The sequence below is a fragment of the Myotis nattereri genome, assembly GCF_964212035.1.
Source record: "Myotis nattereri genome assembly, chromosome: 12".
Lineage (NCBI taxonomy): Eukaryota > Metazoa > Chordata > Mammalia > Chiroptera > Vespertilionidae > Myotis > Myotis nattereri.
In genome coordinates this window covers 58,175,423-58,191,523 of record NC_138087.1, presented here as the reverse complement: position 1 = coordinate 58,191,523, position 16,101 = coordinate 58,175,423, and the positions used below count along the sequence as shown (strand labels likewise).

General features: G+C 39.9%; 2 protein-coding genes across 2 annotated transcripts in view; one reads left to right on the top strand and one right to left on the bottom strand.

The window, feature by feature from the left end:
* The window catches only part of TEX10 (testis expressed 10), a 34,810-nt gene extending 31,422 nt beyond the window's left edge, over positions 1–3,388 (top strand). Inside the window, exons 13-15 of the mRNA XM_081103572.1 lie at positions 448–629; positions 1,524–1,734; positions 2,869–3,388. Coding sequence (XP_080959698.1) covers positions 448–629; positions 1,524–1,734; positions 2,869–3,009 — 534 coding nt within the window. The 3' untranslated portion in view covers positions 3,010–3,388. The remainder of the gene's footprint in view (positions 1–447; positions 630–1,523; positions 1,735–2,868) is intronic.
* Positions 3,389–3,424: 36 nt separating this feature from the next.
* Positions 3,425–16,101, bottom strand: part of INVS (inversin) — a 119,786-nt gene continuing 107,109 nt past the window's right edge. The window contains exons 14-16 of the mRNA XM_081103571.1: positions 9,199–9,428; positions 8,155–8,229; positions 3,425–5,140 (exon numbers count right to left, since the gene is read on the bottom strand). Of these exons, the coding sequence (XP_080959697.1) occupies positions 4,983–5,140; positions 8,155–8,229; positions 9,199–9,428 (463 nt within the window). The 3' untranslated portion in view covers positions 3,425–4,982. The remainder of the gene's footprint in view (positions 5,141–8,154; positions 8,230–9,198; positions 9,429–16,101) is intronic.

Sequence of the window (16,101 nt, the reverse complement as noted above, 5' to 3'; positions counted from 1 at the left end):
TTCTGTTTTGTATATTTAATGACCTGGGATGGGGTTGGTGCCAGATACTAGTGTTTTCCAGTTTGGATAACCTAAAGATCAGGTAAGTGTGCTTGTTGGTATCAAGATTTTCTTTGGATGCATGAAATAATCCTTTTGAATAATGGTATTTCTAACCATTAGTAGACATTGTAATATATGGAAAGTTTTAGAAGACTTTGTCATGAGAGGAAGCAATGGATTGGGTTACTAATATTTCTTGAGTTTGCATGTTTTCAATATATTTAATGTAGAGATTAAATTCTCAGAGGGAAATAGGACCTCAAGGTGTGGCAGGTGGCATGCATTCTGTACGTACTCGTTTTCAGTAGAAGTGTTGTAAGGTTAACCCTCCAGTTAATAGGATTTGGTTTATCCTGGGAAAGGGCTATTGTGTAGACGTCATTAATCTCATTTTCCTCTGCCTAGGTTGGGTTCACTGTAATTCCTGACAGCACCGCTGGCTGTGTTTTGGGTGTTATCTGTAGGCTCCTGGATCACACATGTGTACTTAGTGAGACTCTGCTGCCGTTTCTGGCTTCCTGTTGCTACAGTCTTCTGTATTTCCTGCTCACTTTAGAGAAAGGAGAAGCAGAGCATCTAAGAAAGAGGTAATATTTTTATTCTTCAATTTACATTTTTCTTTTACCTGTTCCACTCTCCCCATCAATCATTCAATTTTTAAAAATTGCGAATGAAAGAGAATTGGAAATACCCTAAAAGCTCTTTCAGAGTTTGTATAAACCTAGCTAGTTTTTTCTTTTCCTTTTATGTTGACATTGGTTAATAAAATTGTATAGATTTCAGGTGTACGATTCTACGATACATCATCTGTATATTGTATTGTGTGTGAATTACCCCAAGTCAAGTCTCCTTCCATCACCAGAGCTTTTTCTTTGTCCTTTCATGAATCCCCTTTGTGGTTTGATAATTTTTCATTTTCAGAATTTCTTCTTTTAAGCAAGAGATTTGAAAAGTTAGATAGCATTATAAGTTTTGAGAGCTTTCTTTATTAACCTTGCTACCTTTAGAAGGATGAGTTTACTAGTACAAGCCTTTGTATTTTGCTCTGGGCTTCATTAGAAATAGCCAGAGTGGAATTTTAAATTCTTGAACTTAAGGAAATTGTTCTAAAATACTAGTGTTTTAATTAGTACGTTTGTTCCCATATGAAATTCGGACTAAAGCTTCTAGGATAGTTTGGAATATTTCACTGTAATTTTTAAAAAGTGTTTTCATGCCTATGTCCTTATTGGTATGCCTATTAAAATTCATTGCAGGAAGTTTTGGGTTTTTTTAAATTAATCGATTTTTATTGTTGAGATAATTACAGATGTCCCTCCTTTTTCTCCCCATAGCTCCCCTCCACCCAGTTCCCACCCCACCCCAGGCCCTCGCCACCCTATTGTCTATGTCCATAGGTAATGCATACATGCATATAAGATCTTTGTCTAAGCTCTTCTGAATGTGTTGGCTCACTGACTCATTTTTGTTGCTTCTTGTAGGGACAAGCTGTGGGGGGTCTGTGTCTCGGTCCTGGCTCTCCTGCCTCGAGTCCTCAGGTTGATGCTGCAGAGCCTGCGAGTGAGCAGAGCTGCTCCCGAGGAGCTGCCTGTTGTGGGCCAGCTGCTTCGTCTGCTGCTCCAGCACGCGCCCCTCAGGACTCATATGTTGACCAATGCCATCCTGGTGCAGCAGATCATCAAGAATATCACGGTGAGAGCGTGGAACAAAGGCTTCGTATTGTTAGTACTAGAAGGGATTCATGGGCAAGGCATGGGGGTGCACAGGGCTCCTGTGCATTGACCAAACTCCTGGAATCAAGCCCAGTGGTGATTTCCCAAGGTTTCTCTTGTAGTCTAGTCACTTAACCTATGGGATTTCCTTAATCCCAAAATTGGCCATAAAAGCCTTAAAATACTTAAACTGAATAAAGGTGCAGGCAGCTTAGTTGGAAAAGGTATAGCCTCAGAGTCATCACTACCGGTATCTAACAGAGACTGGTGATTAACTGATCGTTGGATAAGTTTGTTTTTAAACCTTAGCCAAGCTTGTTTTCCTAGGTGTAGAAGTGGGACTAATAGTAATTTTGTTGGGTTTTGGTGACCGTTAATGAGATTAGTCAAGTAAAGTTTTTAGGTAGCTGACATGTATTAATTCACCAATGTTAGCTGTCATTAGGAAGTTATTTAGCAGAAATAAACTTCAGGCCAATTTCTAGTTGGTTCCCTGGAGAGTAAGAAGTTGGAGAAAGGAAGTTGTAGGCTTCAGCTTTGCCTAATGGTTGGTTGTCTGTTCAGTTGTGTGTGTGTTTTTTAAGGGGTGGGGGCAGTTCTGTTACCAGATTCCTTTGGCGTTTTTAGTTGGGAAGAATTCGGGAGGTTTGTTGTTTTTTTTTTTGGGGGGGGGGTTGTTATAGATATTTGGTTGGGGGAGTTTATTAGTATATATAATAGTAATTCAGAAATAGTAGAAGGTTGGACAATCAACCCACCTCCATAAGGAAGAAATGACAAATTGTTGTCCGCCCTGGACAAAGATCAAGGGACTCCAGAATACCAAAGGGAGGAAGTCCAGTGTAGGGATGGTGGGTGATGAAATTTCATCAGTCCCTAGCATCTGTGGGAGGGAACAAACAAAATGAGAAACCAACATCACTTATAGGGAAGGGTTTTCACCGCCTAATAATGCCTTATTAATAGGTCCCCCTTTCCAGTAAGAGTTCCTGTGGTGATTTTACAGAAGAGGATACTGTTGCAGTGGCTCTTGAGAAGTTTGGATGTGAAAAGCACTTCAGGTAGCATAGCAATTTTAGTAGAATTCTCAAATTACTCTTTTTTTTCTCTGCAGACATTGAAGAGTGGAGGTGTTCAGGAGCAGTGGCTTACAGACTTACATTATTGCTTTAATGTGTATATCACTGGGCATCCTCAGGGGCCCAGTGTGTTGAATACAGTATATGAAAGAGGCACCATGGCACTTCCTGTTTAAAATTGTTTATTCACATCTAATTTTGAAGAGACTGATGTAAGAAATGTTTGTCATTAAAGCTGAACTTTTAAAGAAGTTGTTATGGACATTCTTTTGCACTAAGGTAGGAAAACAATGCAGGCTGGCTTCCTGGAGTAGCATGTGATATGTGGCAGTATATTTACATTTCATAGGAACCAAATATTTACAAAATACAGGGTGATAACATGGTATTGTCTACTATTTATCAAAAAATTAGCTAAATCTTTGAGATCCTATCCAGGCAAACCTCATTCGTTTTGTTTGGGGGTGGTTACTCCTATCCATGATGATAAACTTCTCACTTTGTTAGCTGCAGGCAAACTACGGCCCACGGGCCAGATTCGGCCCGTTTGAAATGAATAAAACTAAAAAAAAAAAAATACCGTACCTTTTTATGTAATGATGTTTACTTTGAATTTATATTAGTTCACACAAACACTCCATCCATGCTTTTGTTCCGGCCCTCCGGTCCAGTTTAAGAACCCATTGTGACCCTCGAGTCAAAAAGTTTGCCTACCCCTGCACTATGGTGTTATTTGCAGAGGTTTTGTAGCCCTTAGTGCAGGGGGCAAGATTTCAAGATACAGTTGGGCCTTGACTTAAGAGTTTAATTCGTTCCCAGACCGAGTTCGTTAAGGAGCTCGTTAACTCAAATTACTCTTATCAACTCAATGCAAAAAATCAGCAGAGAGACAGCTGGGATCTCAAAAAACTCGTTAGTGGGGACACTCGTAAGTCAAGGCCCCACTGTAGTTGTTTTGGGTTTTCCTATACCTAAATGGTGGGTGGTCTGAGGTAACTACTTTAAAAGTGATTTTCTAACCCATTATAGTTTTCCAGAAATTACCAGCTGTATTGTGATTTCTATGATATATTGACTTTTCTAGTCACAAAATAATTTAATTAGCAAACTATAAAAAAAATCAAGGGGATTACATTAATACTTTGTTGCTTTCTATTTCTTACTGTTAGGACAATGGTGACAGTAATCTTAAGAAAATGGAAGCAGTTCTAGAAGTATTTGTGAGCCTCCTATGTCACTCTTTATGTCTGTCTCCATTCCTACATTAGCTTTGCCCTTAAAAATGTGAAAAATCCCCAAATCACTAGATTTCGTTTAAACTAGGTGTTCTTAGAGAGCTAGAATGTGTGTAGTTAGCAGTTTCCCATCAATAGGAATGGCATTTTGATATGATTGCTCACCCCTGCAGGTCAGGAAGAAAATACAAGTGGAATGTTAAGGCCTTAATTGGTACCTGGTGCATAAATGCCTGGTCTGTACACCTGCCCCGCTGATTTCCTTAGTGTCGGTGGTACCAGCATCTCTGTTCACAGAGGAAGTGGCAACAGCCTGTGGCCTTCAGAGGCTAACATGACTGTAAAATATGTAAGGAGTCAGCGGAGGTGAACAGAGCACCTATTGTGATCTTACAGATAATTTCTAAAAGCAAATGCTGGATCATGATTCTGGTCTAAAACTTAAAACTGATAATGGAATAATAGGATGTGGTATCTGTAATGAAATTTGTTGCATTAGATTCCAGAACAATAGTGAAACGAAGGTGGTTGCTCTAGGACAGGCTCCTTGCCATCTCATTTAGGTTCTTCACTGAAGCCAGAAAACCAGGCCTGCACCAGCTGGCTGGCAGAAATCCCAACCCAGCAGCCCTCATGTTCTTAGTTTTACTTAGACTTGACAGAGTTATACATCCTCCTTTCTAGCCACACTGACAGGTGAAGGCAGACTGCTAGACAGTTTTGATGAGGCCTAGTGTACCCTGGTCTTCCCAGCGCAGGTTGAGATAATATCCAAACAATGCTGTGTGAGAGCAGAAAGAGATCATTCTGACATTTTCTTTCAGTTCTTACCACATGTTCAGGTAATAAGGCTTCAGGCGTGGATACTGAAGTTTTCCCAAGGTGTAAGAGAGAGTCCACAGATAATGAGAACTCTACACTAGCTTATTCCAGTTACCCCGGGCACGGTCTTCCTCCATAGGCAGTCGAGGCTTTGTTTTGTATTTTGATTGAGTAGCTGACTGTAGGTTATAAGAAAAATTCTTTGATCTTCCACTGTTCTCAAGAAGGTGTATACACTGCAAGTTGCTCACTGTTAAATACAGGTAAATAGGTTATTTTAAAGTTGAAGGTAAGAAAAAAGGGTTTAGTTTTGGATTATACATGGTGCCAAAAAAGGTGATGGCCAGTGTGTCGTAGGGACAAGATGCTGTTATCAGCCTTGCATTTTCCATCATCTCAAAGATACATGACATCTCTCAAGGAAGAACCGTGAGTGGGAGGGGCGGGTGTGAACCTAGGCCTTCAGTCGGCCTAGAATAACTGGTATATCTTTCTGCATCTCTCCACTGTAACAATACAAACTTACACATACACGTACATATCTTTTAACTCCAAGTGTCACACACTTGGCTATAGTCCATTCTAGAAAATAGGTTTGAAAACTATTCAGATGAGACATAGCAAACTTGAAATGGATTTTTAGGCCTTTACAGTAGGTCCTTGGGTTACGTCGGCGATCCGTTCCTACAGTGCCACGTAAACACTATTTTCGCCGGAAGTCGGAACCCACCTACATAAGCACCTACGTCACTCACATGGAGCACATACACAGCAGTAAGGAAGTGAAACAGTAAAAAAAATTTTAAAGATAATTCCTGACCTTTACTTGTGGTACATAAATAATAAAAAACATAAAGCACATATGTACATACGTCGAAATGATGGAACTTTTTTTTTATACCTGTAAATGGGAGATGGCGATGTAACCACGAAACGATGTATGTCGAGTCCGTTGTAACCTGAGGACTCTCTGTATATGACTTTGAAATTATAAAATTGTAGGACACCACAATTGGAAAAATTAGTGGTGTACTCAACCCTCTCATTTAACAGTTAAGGATATTGAGGCCCCAAATGGTTAAGAGACCTTGCTGAGGCTATAATGCTATGTGCCCCTAACTTTCTGTGGAACAAAGCAAACATGAAAGGTGAATAGTTTTAAAAGTGACACACACACGTCTTACTTTGCTGTCCTGTTTGGATTACTGTTGAACTACAGCTTTGGAACTCTGGCATGCTTTTTGGCTGCCTTTCCTGTCTAAAGTCTTGAGGTTTCATCTGTGTACCCTGCTGCAGGTGGGCAGGAATATTCTACATTCATTACTAATAATCACTTAAGCCATGGTTATTCTATTCAATGGAATGTGTTCTTTTACTGGAGTAGTTTTATTTTTAAAGAGCTGGACCCCCAAATTTGGGAGAGCCTGTTTGTATTTGTACACACACACATACACATACACACACACACACACACACACGCTGATTGTTACTATGTGTTATTTGGGGGTGGTTTGCAGGGTTTGTGTGGAAGACGAGAGAACAGGGATTGTTGAACTGTCTCCCTAACACATGTAGAGAAGCAGCTTATGGGTGCTGTTACTTTTGCTCTATCCAGCTCACTTTCTGCTCCTATAGGAGGTTGGGAGCAACAGTTTTCACTCAAATATCTGAATACCTACAGTGTGCCAAGCAATTTCTAAAGAAAACAGAACCGAGCAAAATCAGAAGATACTTAACCCGATGGAATCCTCAAGTAAAAAATGAACTATTTCTAGTCAAGGTTTGAAGACCAAAATTAATGATTTTTTCTTTTTGGTTCAATCTGATACGTGATTTCAAAGGCAGAAACTTATATGTATGTTCAAGTCATACCTATATCATGGAAATTTATAGACCTGTTTCCTGTATAAAACACAGGCTTCAGCTAAACTGTAGCCAGCAGCTCTGAGCATCCGCTGGTTAATGGTTGACAAGGGTGGGTGAGCCTAATAAAATCTTGTGTTGCCCAAGTTTAGGCTTAGGAAAAGATTCCCTTCAGTCCTTGTACATTTTTAAACCTGTCTGAATTATATGTATAGGGTAAACAAGCTGTTCATATGAAGTCCTAAGAAATCGTTATGCATTTCTTTCCATTTCTTTATTCTGTTCTTTAACTGTGAGTCCTTTAAAAACCTTTTGTACTACTAAATACCTTCATTTTTAAAGATTTCTGATAGTACTGGATTTTTCTCTTGAGACATGTTTATCTAACTTCTACTTCTCTGGTAGTTAAAGCTGACAGTTCTGTTTTGGAAACTATCCTTAATTCACTCCAGTATAACGAGTGGGTTTTTGTGTGTGTGTGTTTTACATAGAGCGACGATGGGCCTTAATTCCTTTGAAAGTTTCCAACTACCCCACCCACCATTCCCTGATCAGCCTGCCTATATTACATGAGTTGCCTGACTCTTCTTATTAAAGATTTGGCAGTAATTACTCTCCCCTTACCTCCAAGTTTTCCCTCCATCAAAAACTAAATGAATGTTAAAGTTCATGCTGACAGTCATTGTTCACCTTCCCAGCTGCACTCTGTCCTGCAGGATGACTGGATTGGGAGGATGGGGGCAGCGTGTTGACACAGCCACCCACGAGAAACACCGACCTGGCATTAACTGCTGACAGCACTGAACTTATCACCCAAACTTAATGCTGGTGTGAATGAAGGGGCCCTGAATAAAAATACCCTGTTTTGCAGCTGGAAAGTTTCCTGAGCTGCTCCTGCGAGTGGAAGTGCACGGTTGAGCCTGAACTGGATATGCTATTAAATATTAATGTCTTCCTTGTGAGGCTCTAAAAAGCAAAAGCCAGAATTTGTGGTTAAGGGCCTCTTTCCATCTTTAGGAAGGAGGTGGAGGAGCTTAATGTGAAACCAAAATGGGACAAAAACTCCCAAGGTATGACTGAAGAATAGCAGTATTTTCATTTCCTCCTTCCTTTATGTGAACAAGTAAGTAAAGGTGATCAATAGCAGCTACAGTTTATTTTTTCTACTGGAGGTAATTTTAACAATAGCTTTGGTTATAAAAATAACTTGCCTCCTACAGAGATAGAGGCTGACTGCAGTAATAATTCCAGGAAAGGGGGGTGAAAAACATTCCTACTTGAAATCAAATGACGGTTGGAAACCCCTGGCAATTAGTCTCTGTCTTTGGGGATGAAACCAGAAAGGAAAGTGCTTCCCCACAGTCTTCCCAATATACTTTGCCAGGGCAGTGGCTGCCTTACCTGAGTTGAGACGCAGCACAGAATGGGCTTTTGAAGATTTTGTGGGATGATGTACTTTCCCTTCCTGAGAGCAACCTGAAATCAATCAACAATGACAGTCTGTCTCTCCACAATGATAGCTGTGGCCTGACCAAGTTCTGAATTTCTTGAGCCAAGGCCTGAGCTTGCAAGCTAGTGTCCGCCTAACCCAGTGATGGCAAACCTTTTGAGCTCGGCGTGTCAGCATTTTGAAAAACCCTAACTTAACTCTGGTGCCGTGTCACATATAGAAATTTTTTGATATTTGCAACCATAGTAAAACAAAGACTTATATTTTTTATATTTATTTTATATATTTAAATGTCATTTAACAAAAATCAACCAGAAAAATGAGTTCGTGTGTCACCTCTGACACGCGTGTCATAGGTTTGCCATCACTGGCCTAAGTTAAGTATGTTGTGGAATACCAGTAGGAAGGGGCGAGTTCTGAGATTTTGCTGCCTGAGCCAGAGATCTGTTAAAGGTGTTTTGGCTCAATTTTTTTTTTCTTTCCCCTGTTGGGGAGCTAGTCAGGCTTGTTCTCTGCTGAGTTTATTTTGATGGGCTGTTTACAGATCTGAAAATGTTTTAACTTGCAGCAGTTCGTCTGCTAAACAAGTATTTACTGTAGTGCTTGGGTTTGGGACATTCCCAGGTAGGCAGCCCTGTACTTTCTCAACAAAGGAAAGGTCAAAGTGAGGCAGGCAGGTGCTTGGAGTCCTCCAAATTGGTAATGTAAGGGGAAGACCAAGTAGTGGCCTGAAGAGGTTACGCTGGTAAGGCTTTAGTTATGAAACCCAGCAGAAGATCTTTTGTCTAGAAGGCTCTCTGGGCTTACATGCCAGAATGCCTCATCTCAAACCAATTCTGATCCAGAATTTCTGGAAGGGTGGCACTAAATGTGCTGAGATTCTCTTGGTGACTGGAAATATAATAAGGTTTCTACCTGAATGGTGGTTTGCTCAATTCAATTAAGTCCCATTTCAGACTTCCTGTAAACTACAAAGTGCCTAGAAAGACCGTTACCGTAGATTTGCTTGAGCACTGAGTGCCTGGTGGACTTTGTGCCCGAGCTGCTCTTGGATGGATTCCTGGTGGTTCTGCTTACTGCAGTGGCTTTTAAGGGTTTTAGTTCCAGTTCCTTCCTCCAAACCTGGAGGAGCAATGCCATGCATTCTCGGTTCCATCTGTCCACATCTCTGGCTCCATGCTCCTTCATATGCAGAAGGTGGGACAGGTGCTTCCTGAGCTGGTAGCTGGTGGGACCAGAGAAGGGAGAGGCTTTAAGTTCACAGTATGCAGAAAACTAAATTTTTTTAAGGCTCCTAGAAGCTATAGGAATAGTATTTGGGAACTTGGGAGAGCTTTCAAGCTCTCATTCCTAATTTCAGTAGCAGTATGTAGAATGTTGAATTCTGCTTTTTCCCATTAAATAGTTCCTGAATTAGGACGCAATAAGATGAGTCCTTGCTTTCAAGATGGGACAGGCCAGAAGTACTGAGAGCAAGGAGCTGGATGGCATGAGACAGATGTGGGACGGATAATTGGTTTGGCTGTGGTGGGGTTTTAAAGGATGAGTAGGGACTTAGTGAGAAAAGGGCATTCTAGGCAGAACTGGCATGAGCAGAGAGATACAAGCATTTGTACAGGAAGTCAGGAGATGTGTATGAAGCATTGTGTATTTAGTGAGGGAATGATATTGGAAGGTTGGGCTACATGGGAAAAAGCCAACATTTGTTCAGGACCTGTTGTATAGTAGGCACTCTCCCTATGACAGGCCTGAAACTAAATTTGTTAGGCAGATGTTATGAGTCTGATAAAGGCTGAGTTGAGGTGACATTATCAAGATTGTGACATAGGTCATTCCTGACTTCATGCTCCCTCATCAAAAGAATAACTATTCATGGATAAGAGACCATGGAGAAAATCCTACAATACAGGATTTCTAGGACCTAGAGGCTGAAGAACCCCCTGCACCACCGTGACCAAGATGGACCCCATTAAAAGGGTAAGAGGAGTGGCTACATGATGACAGCATTCCCCTTTCCCCTGCTCAGTGCAGCATCATGCTGAGAGGCCTACCTTGAGCCTACAGCTCCTCCATTAGGAAAAGAGAAGCCAGAGCAGACATCCAGCTCCCCAGCATTGTGGGTTGCTTCTTGGGAGCCCCCATTCCAGTCTTTCCCCAAGAAGAGTGCAGGGGAATCTGTGACACGGAATAGGGGAGGGACTTAAAACAACCAGCACATGGATCTTTGCAGACTGAGTTCCTACCTACAGCATCCAAGTAGTAGTCCCAACCAGTGTCTTTGCTGATCTGAAGAGCCAAGATGTTGGTATAGTCCAGTGATGGCGAACCTTTTGAGCCTGGCGTGTCAGCATTTTGAAAAACCCTAACAACTCTGGTGCCATGTCACATACAGAAATTTTTTGATATTTGCAACCATAGTAAAACAAAGACATATTTTTGATATTTATTTTACATATTTAAATGCCATTTAACAAAGAAAAATCAACCAAAACAATGAGTTCACGTGTCACCTCTGACACTCGTGTCATAGGTTCGCCATCACTGGTATAGTCTGACCAGAGAACTCAGGATACAGGTCTACCTGATTCAGGCCCTTAAAGAGTTGCTGGAACCTAGTTTGACCTCACCCAGGCAGTTATAGCTGCACTCACTGCTGATTATAGTTCCTGGCCCCTGCCTGATTAGAGATGGTGGTCAGACCACCTGGAAGCTGCATAGCCCAGCAACACTCAGAGTATGGCAGGCAGAGCTGATTATTTGCAGAGCAAGGCCAATAGCATCATTCCTCCAGGAACTTGGGGAGCAAGTCGGCTTGAATCAAGATCACAAACAAGCCCTGGCTGGTTTGGCTTAGTGGATAGAGAGTCGGCCTGCAGACTGAAGGGTCCCGGGTTCGATTCTGGTCGGGGGCATGTGCCTGGGTTGCAGGCTCAGTCCCCAGTTGGAGGCGTGCAAGAGGCAGCCAATCAATGATTCTCTGTCATCATTGATGTTTCTCTCTCTCTCTGAAATCAATAAAAGTATTAAAAAAAAAAATCACAAACAAAGCCTTGCTGCCCTTGGAGATCAGTTCTCCCACTATGCCTGGGCAGGGGAAGTAATTTATAGCCTGGCCATTGCTGAATACATCCTGCCCTACCAGAGCACAGAGGAATCTGCATAGCCCATCCAACAATCCTTACAGTAGTACGTGAGCAAACAGTACAGCCTGTGGCTTTCTCCCTCTGCAGACGAAGACCAGTGGCCATGGTTGGCCAGGGAGTTCAGTGTACAGTCTTGCCTGATTTGAGTACCCAAACATTGAGTTGTGCAGGCCCTCAGGCCTGTTCTGCTTTCTTGCCAGGCAGAAAAGCTAATTCACTGCTAAATAGAGTACCCAGTCCCAACTGACTATAAGCCTGCCCAGAGAACCCATGCAACCACAGAACTCATCCTACAGCTTTGCTTGGGCAGGGAACCAAGCCAGTAGCCCTATCCAACTGTTCTTAGCTAACCTATGCCTCTCCTCCTCAGAACTTGGGCAGTGGCCCTGTCCAAAAAGAGACAGGAAGTTTCAACTGCCTAAGACCTTAACCAGCAGACATGTCCAGAAACTCAACTGAGTTGACTGGTGAAGAACTGTCTCTGTCAAAGCAAATCTGTAAAAGGAAACTGCTTACTCAAATATGCAGATATCAACTTAAGTAACCAAGAATCAGGAAAAATCAGGTAAACATGACACCACCAAAAGAAACTATAAAAACTCCGATAACTGACCTTAAAGAAATGAAGATCTATTAACTGTTAGACAAAAAATGCAGAATAATCATATAAAAGAAGTTTAGTGAACTATAAGAACACACAGACAACTAAATGAAATTAGGAAGATAGGAAGACCAATGCATAAACCAAATGTAAAGAAATTCAACAAAGAAATAGAAACCACCAAAAAAGGCTTCAAACAAACCCTGACATAAAAAAATAGGACTGAACTGAAAAATTCAATAGAAAATTGAATTAAAATTGAAGAATTCGAAAGCAGACTTGACCATGCAGTCATCTAGAAGACAGGACATTTGAAATTATTATCCAGTCAGAGGAGAAAAAAATAAAGAGTAAAAAGAAGCCTGTAGGACTTACGGGACACAATGAAAAGAAATAATACTACATATGGGAATTCCAAAAGGAGAAGAGAAAGAGAAAGGAACAACGTATTTAAAACAATAATGGCTGCAAACTTCCCAAACCCCAGAAGAGGAAAGGACTTCCCGATTTATGAGGCCCAAAGAACTTCAAATAGGTTGGACCAGAATAGGACTACACTGAGACACATTATGATTAAATTGCCAAAAGTCAGAATTTTGAAAGCAGCAAGAAAAAAGACAGAAGTTATGTACAAGGGAACTTCCATAAGACTATTGGCAGATTTCTCAACAGAAACTTTTCAGAAACCAGAATGAGATGGTATATTTGAAGTATTGAATGGAAAAAAACTGTCAACCAAAAACTCTATACCTGGCAAAGCTGTCCTTCAGAAGTTAAGGAGAAATAAAGACTTTCCTGAATAAGCAAGAGCTCAGGAGTTCATCCTCACTAGACCTGCCTTACAAAAATGCTAAAGGGAGATCCTTAAGTGGCAGTAAAAGGATGCTAAGTGATATCATAAAAATATAAGAAGGTAATGTAAAATTCACTGATTATAGTAAACACTGTCAAAGTTAAAAGTTAACAAATGTACGAAAATAACCATAACTACAATAATCTGTTATTGGATATACAATATAAAATATGTAAACTGTAATATCAATAACTTAAAATGTGAGTGGGGGAGTAAAAGTATAAAGTTTAGGAATGCTATCAAAGTTAAATTGTTATCAATTTAAAATAGGGTGTTATAATTTTAAGATATCTTATGTATGGTTCATGGTAACCACAAGGGAAAACCTGTACTTGTTACACAAAAGAACATAAAGAAATCAAAACATACTGATACCAAAAAGGCATCAAAGCAAAACAAAAAAGGACAGCCCTGACCGGTTTGGCTCAGTGGATAGAGCGTCGGCCTGCGGACTGAAAGGTCCCGGGTTAGATTCCAGTCAAGGGCATGTACCTTGGTTGCAGGCACATTCCCAGTAGCGGGTGTGCAGGAGGCAGCTGATTGATGTTTCTCTCTCATCGATGTTTCTAACTATCTCTCTCCCTTCCTCTCTGTAAAAAATCAATAAAATATATTTTTAAAAAAAGGACAGAAGGATAAAAACAAAAAACAAAACAAAACAAGGAAAAACAAATCTCAAAGCAGCCGAAAATAATGAACAAAATGGCAATAATAAGTCCTTATCCATCAATTATTACCTTAAAAATAAATGGAATAATACTCTAGTCAAAAGACGCAGAATGGCTGAATGGATTAAAAACAAAACAAAAATGATCCAACAATATATTCCCTATAAAAGATAAACTTTAGCTTTGAAAACACACATAGGCAGAGTGAAGGGATGGAGAAAGATATTTCAAGCAAATCATAACCCCTCAAAAATTATCAGGTAGTTAGACTCAGATAAAGTCAGATAAAACAGACTTTTAAAATGGTAAAAAGACAAATAATGATAAAAAGGTCAATTCATCAAGAAGATACAACAATTTTAAATATGCACCCAACATCAGTGCCTCTAAGTATATAAAGCAAAACTTAACAGAGTTAACAGAAAAAATAAACAGCAATATAGTAATAGCTGGGGACTTTAATGGTCTACACCAGCCGTGGGCAAACAATTCGGCCCGTTTGAAATGAATAAAACTAAAAAAAAAAAGACCGTACCCTTTAATGTAATGATGTTTACTTTGAATTTATATTAGTTCACACAAACACTCCATCCATGCTTTTGTTCCGGCCCTCCGGTCCAGTTTAAGAACCCATTGTGGCCCTCGAGTCAAAAAGTTTGCCCACCCCTGGTCTACACTCAACAATGGATCTATCATTCAGACACAGAATCAGTGGATTTAGAACAACACTACAGACCAAATGGACCTAATAAATATACAGAACATCCTAGCTGACCATGGAAGTAGGCACATTCTCAAACACATATGGAACATTTCTTAGTATAGGCCATATGTTAGATCACAACAATCTTACCAAATTCAAGAAGACTAAAATCTTATCTAGTATCTTCTCTGACCATGATGGTATAAAACTAGAAACCAATAAAAGGCGGAAAACTGGAAAACTCACAAATACATGAAAATTAAGCAATACTCTTCTAACAATCAATGGATCAAAGAAGAAATTAAAGGTGGGGGGAGTATCTTGAGACAAAAAAGGAAACATGCTAAAAGTTCTGGGATGCAGCAAAAGCAATTCCACGGGGAAGTTCATAGCAGTAAGTGCCTACATTAAGAAAGATCTCAGACCCCCTAACTGCATTCCTTCATGAATTAGAAAAAGAAGAAACTAAGTCCAAAGTTAGCAGAAATAAAATAGATAACAGGAAAATAAGATTCTTTGAAAAGATAAACAAAATTTACAAACCACTAGCTAGAATAACCAGGGAAAAAAGAGAAGATCCAAATCAACAAAATTATAAATGAAAAAGATGACATTACAACTGATACCACAGAAATACAAAGGATCATAAGAGGTTACTATAAACAACCAGATGCTAATAATCTAGACAACCTAGAAGAAACAGAAAACTTCTTAGAAGTAGACAACCTATAAAGACTGAATCAGGAAGAAATAGATAATCTGAAAAGACCAATAATGAGTAAAGAGACTGAGCCAGTAATAAAATATCTAATGAAGAAAAGCCAGGACCAAATGGCTTCACTGATGATTTTTTTTTTTTAAATGGATATTTACTTCTTTTTTTTTTTTTAATATATTTTATTGATTTTTTACAGAGAGGAAGGGAGAGAGTAGAGAGTCCGAAACATCGATGAGAGAGAAACATCGACCAGCTGCCTCCTGCACATCCCCCACTGGGGATGTGCCCGCAACCCAGGTACATGCCCTTGACCGGAATCGAACCTGGGACCCTTCAGTCCGCAGGCTGACGCTCTATCCACTGAGCCAAACCGGTTTCGGCTTCACTGATGAATTTTACTAAACATTTAAACAATAATTTATGCCAATCCTTCTCAAACTCTTCCAAAAGTTCACAGAGGCGGGAATAGTCCCAAATTCACTTCATGAGGCCAGTATTACCCTGACATCAAATCCAAAAAAAAGGAAACTACAAGAAGCCAATATCCCTGATGAATACAGATTAAAAAAATTCTCTAAAAATAGCAGCAAACCAAATTCAGCAGTACATTAAAGGGATCATTCCTCCTGGTCAAATGGGATTTATCCCTGGGATGCAGGATGGTTCAACATACATAAGTCTTATCAATGTGAAACATCACATTAATAGAATAAAAGAAAAAATATCATCACAAAAGATGCAAAGCATTTGATAGAATTGAATATCTGTATGATAAAATCCCTTAACAAATCAGGTATAGAAGAAATGGACCTCAACATCATAAAGACCATATATGAGAAGCCCATAGTTAACGTCACACTCAATGTTGAAAGAATAAAAAAATGTCCTTTAATATCAGGAACAAGACAAGGATGCCTACTCTCACTACTATTCAACATAGTACTGGAAGTCCTAGCCACAGCAATCAGACAAAAAAAAAAAAAAAAGGAATAAAAAAGACAAGAGATGAATGCTGGTGAGGATGTGGAAGAAAGGGACCCCTCGTGCACTGTGGGTAGGATTATAAATTGGTACAACCACTATCTATAGAAAACAATATGGAGATTCCTCCAAAAGATAAAAATAGAGCTACCATGTGATTTGCAGTTCCATACCTGGGCATATAACTAAGGAAATGAAAGTATGTAGCATGTTGAAGAGGTATCTTCACCC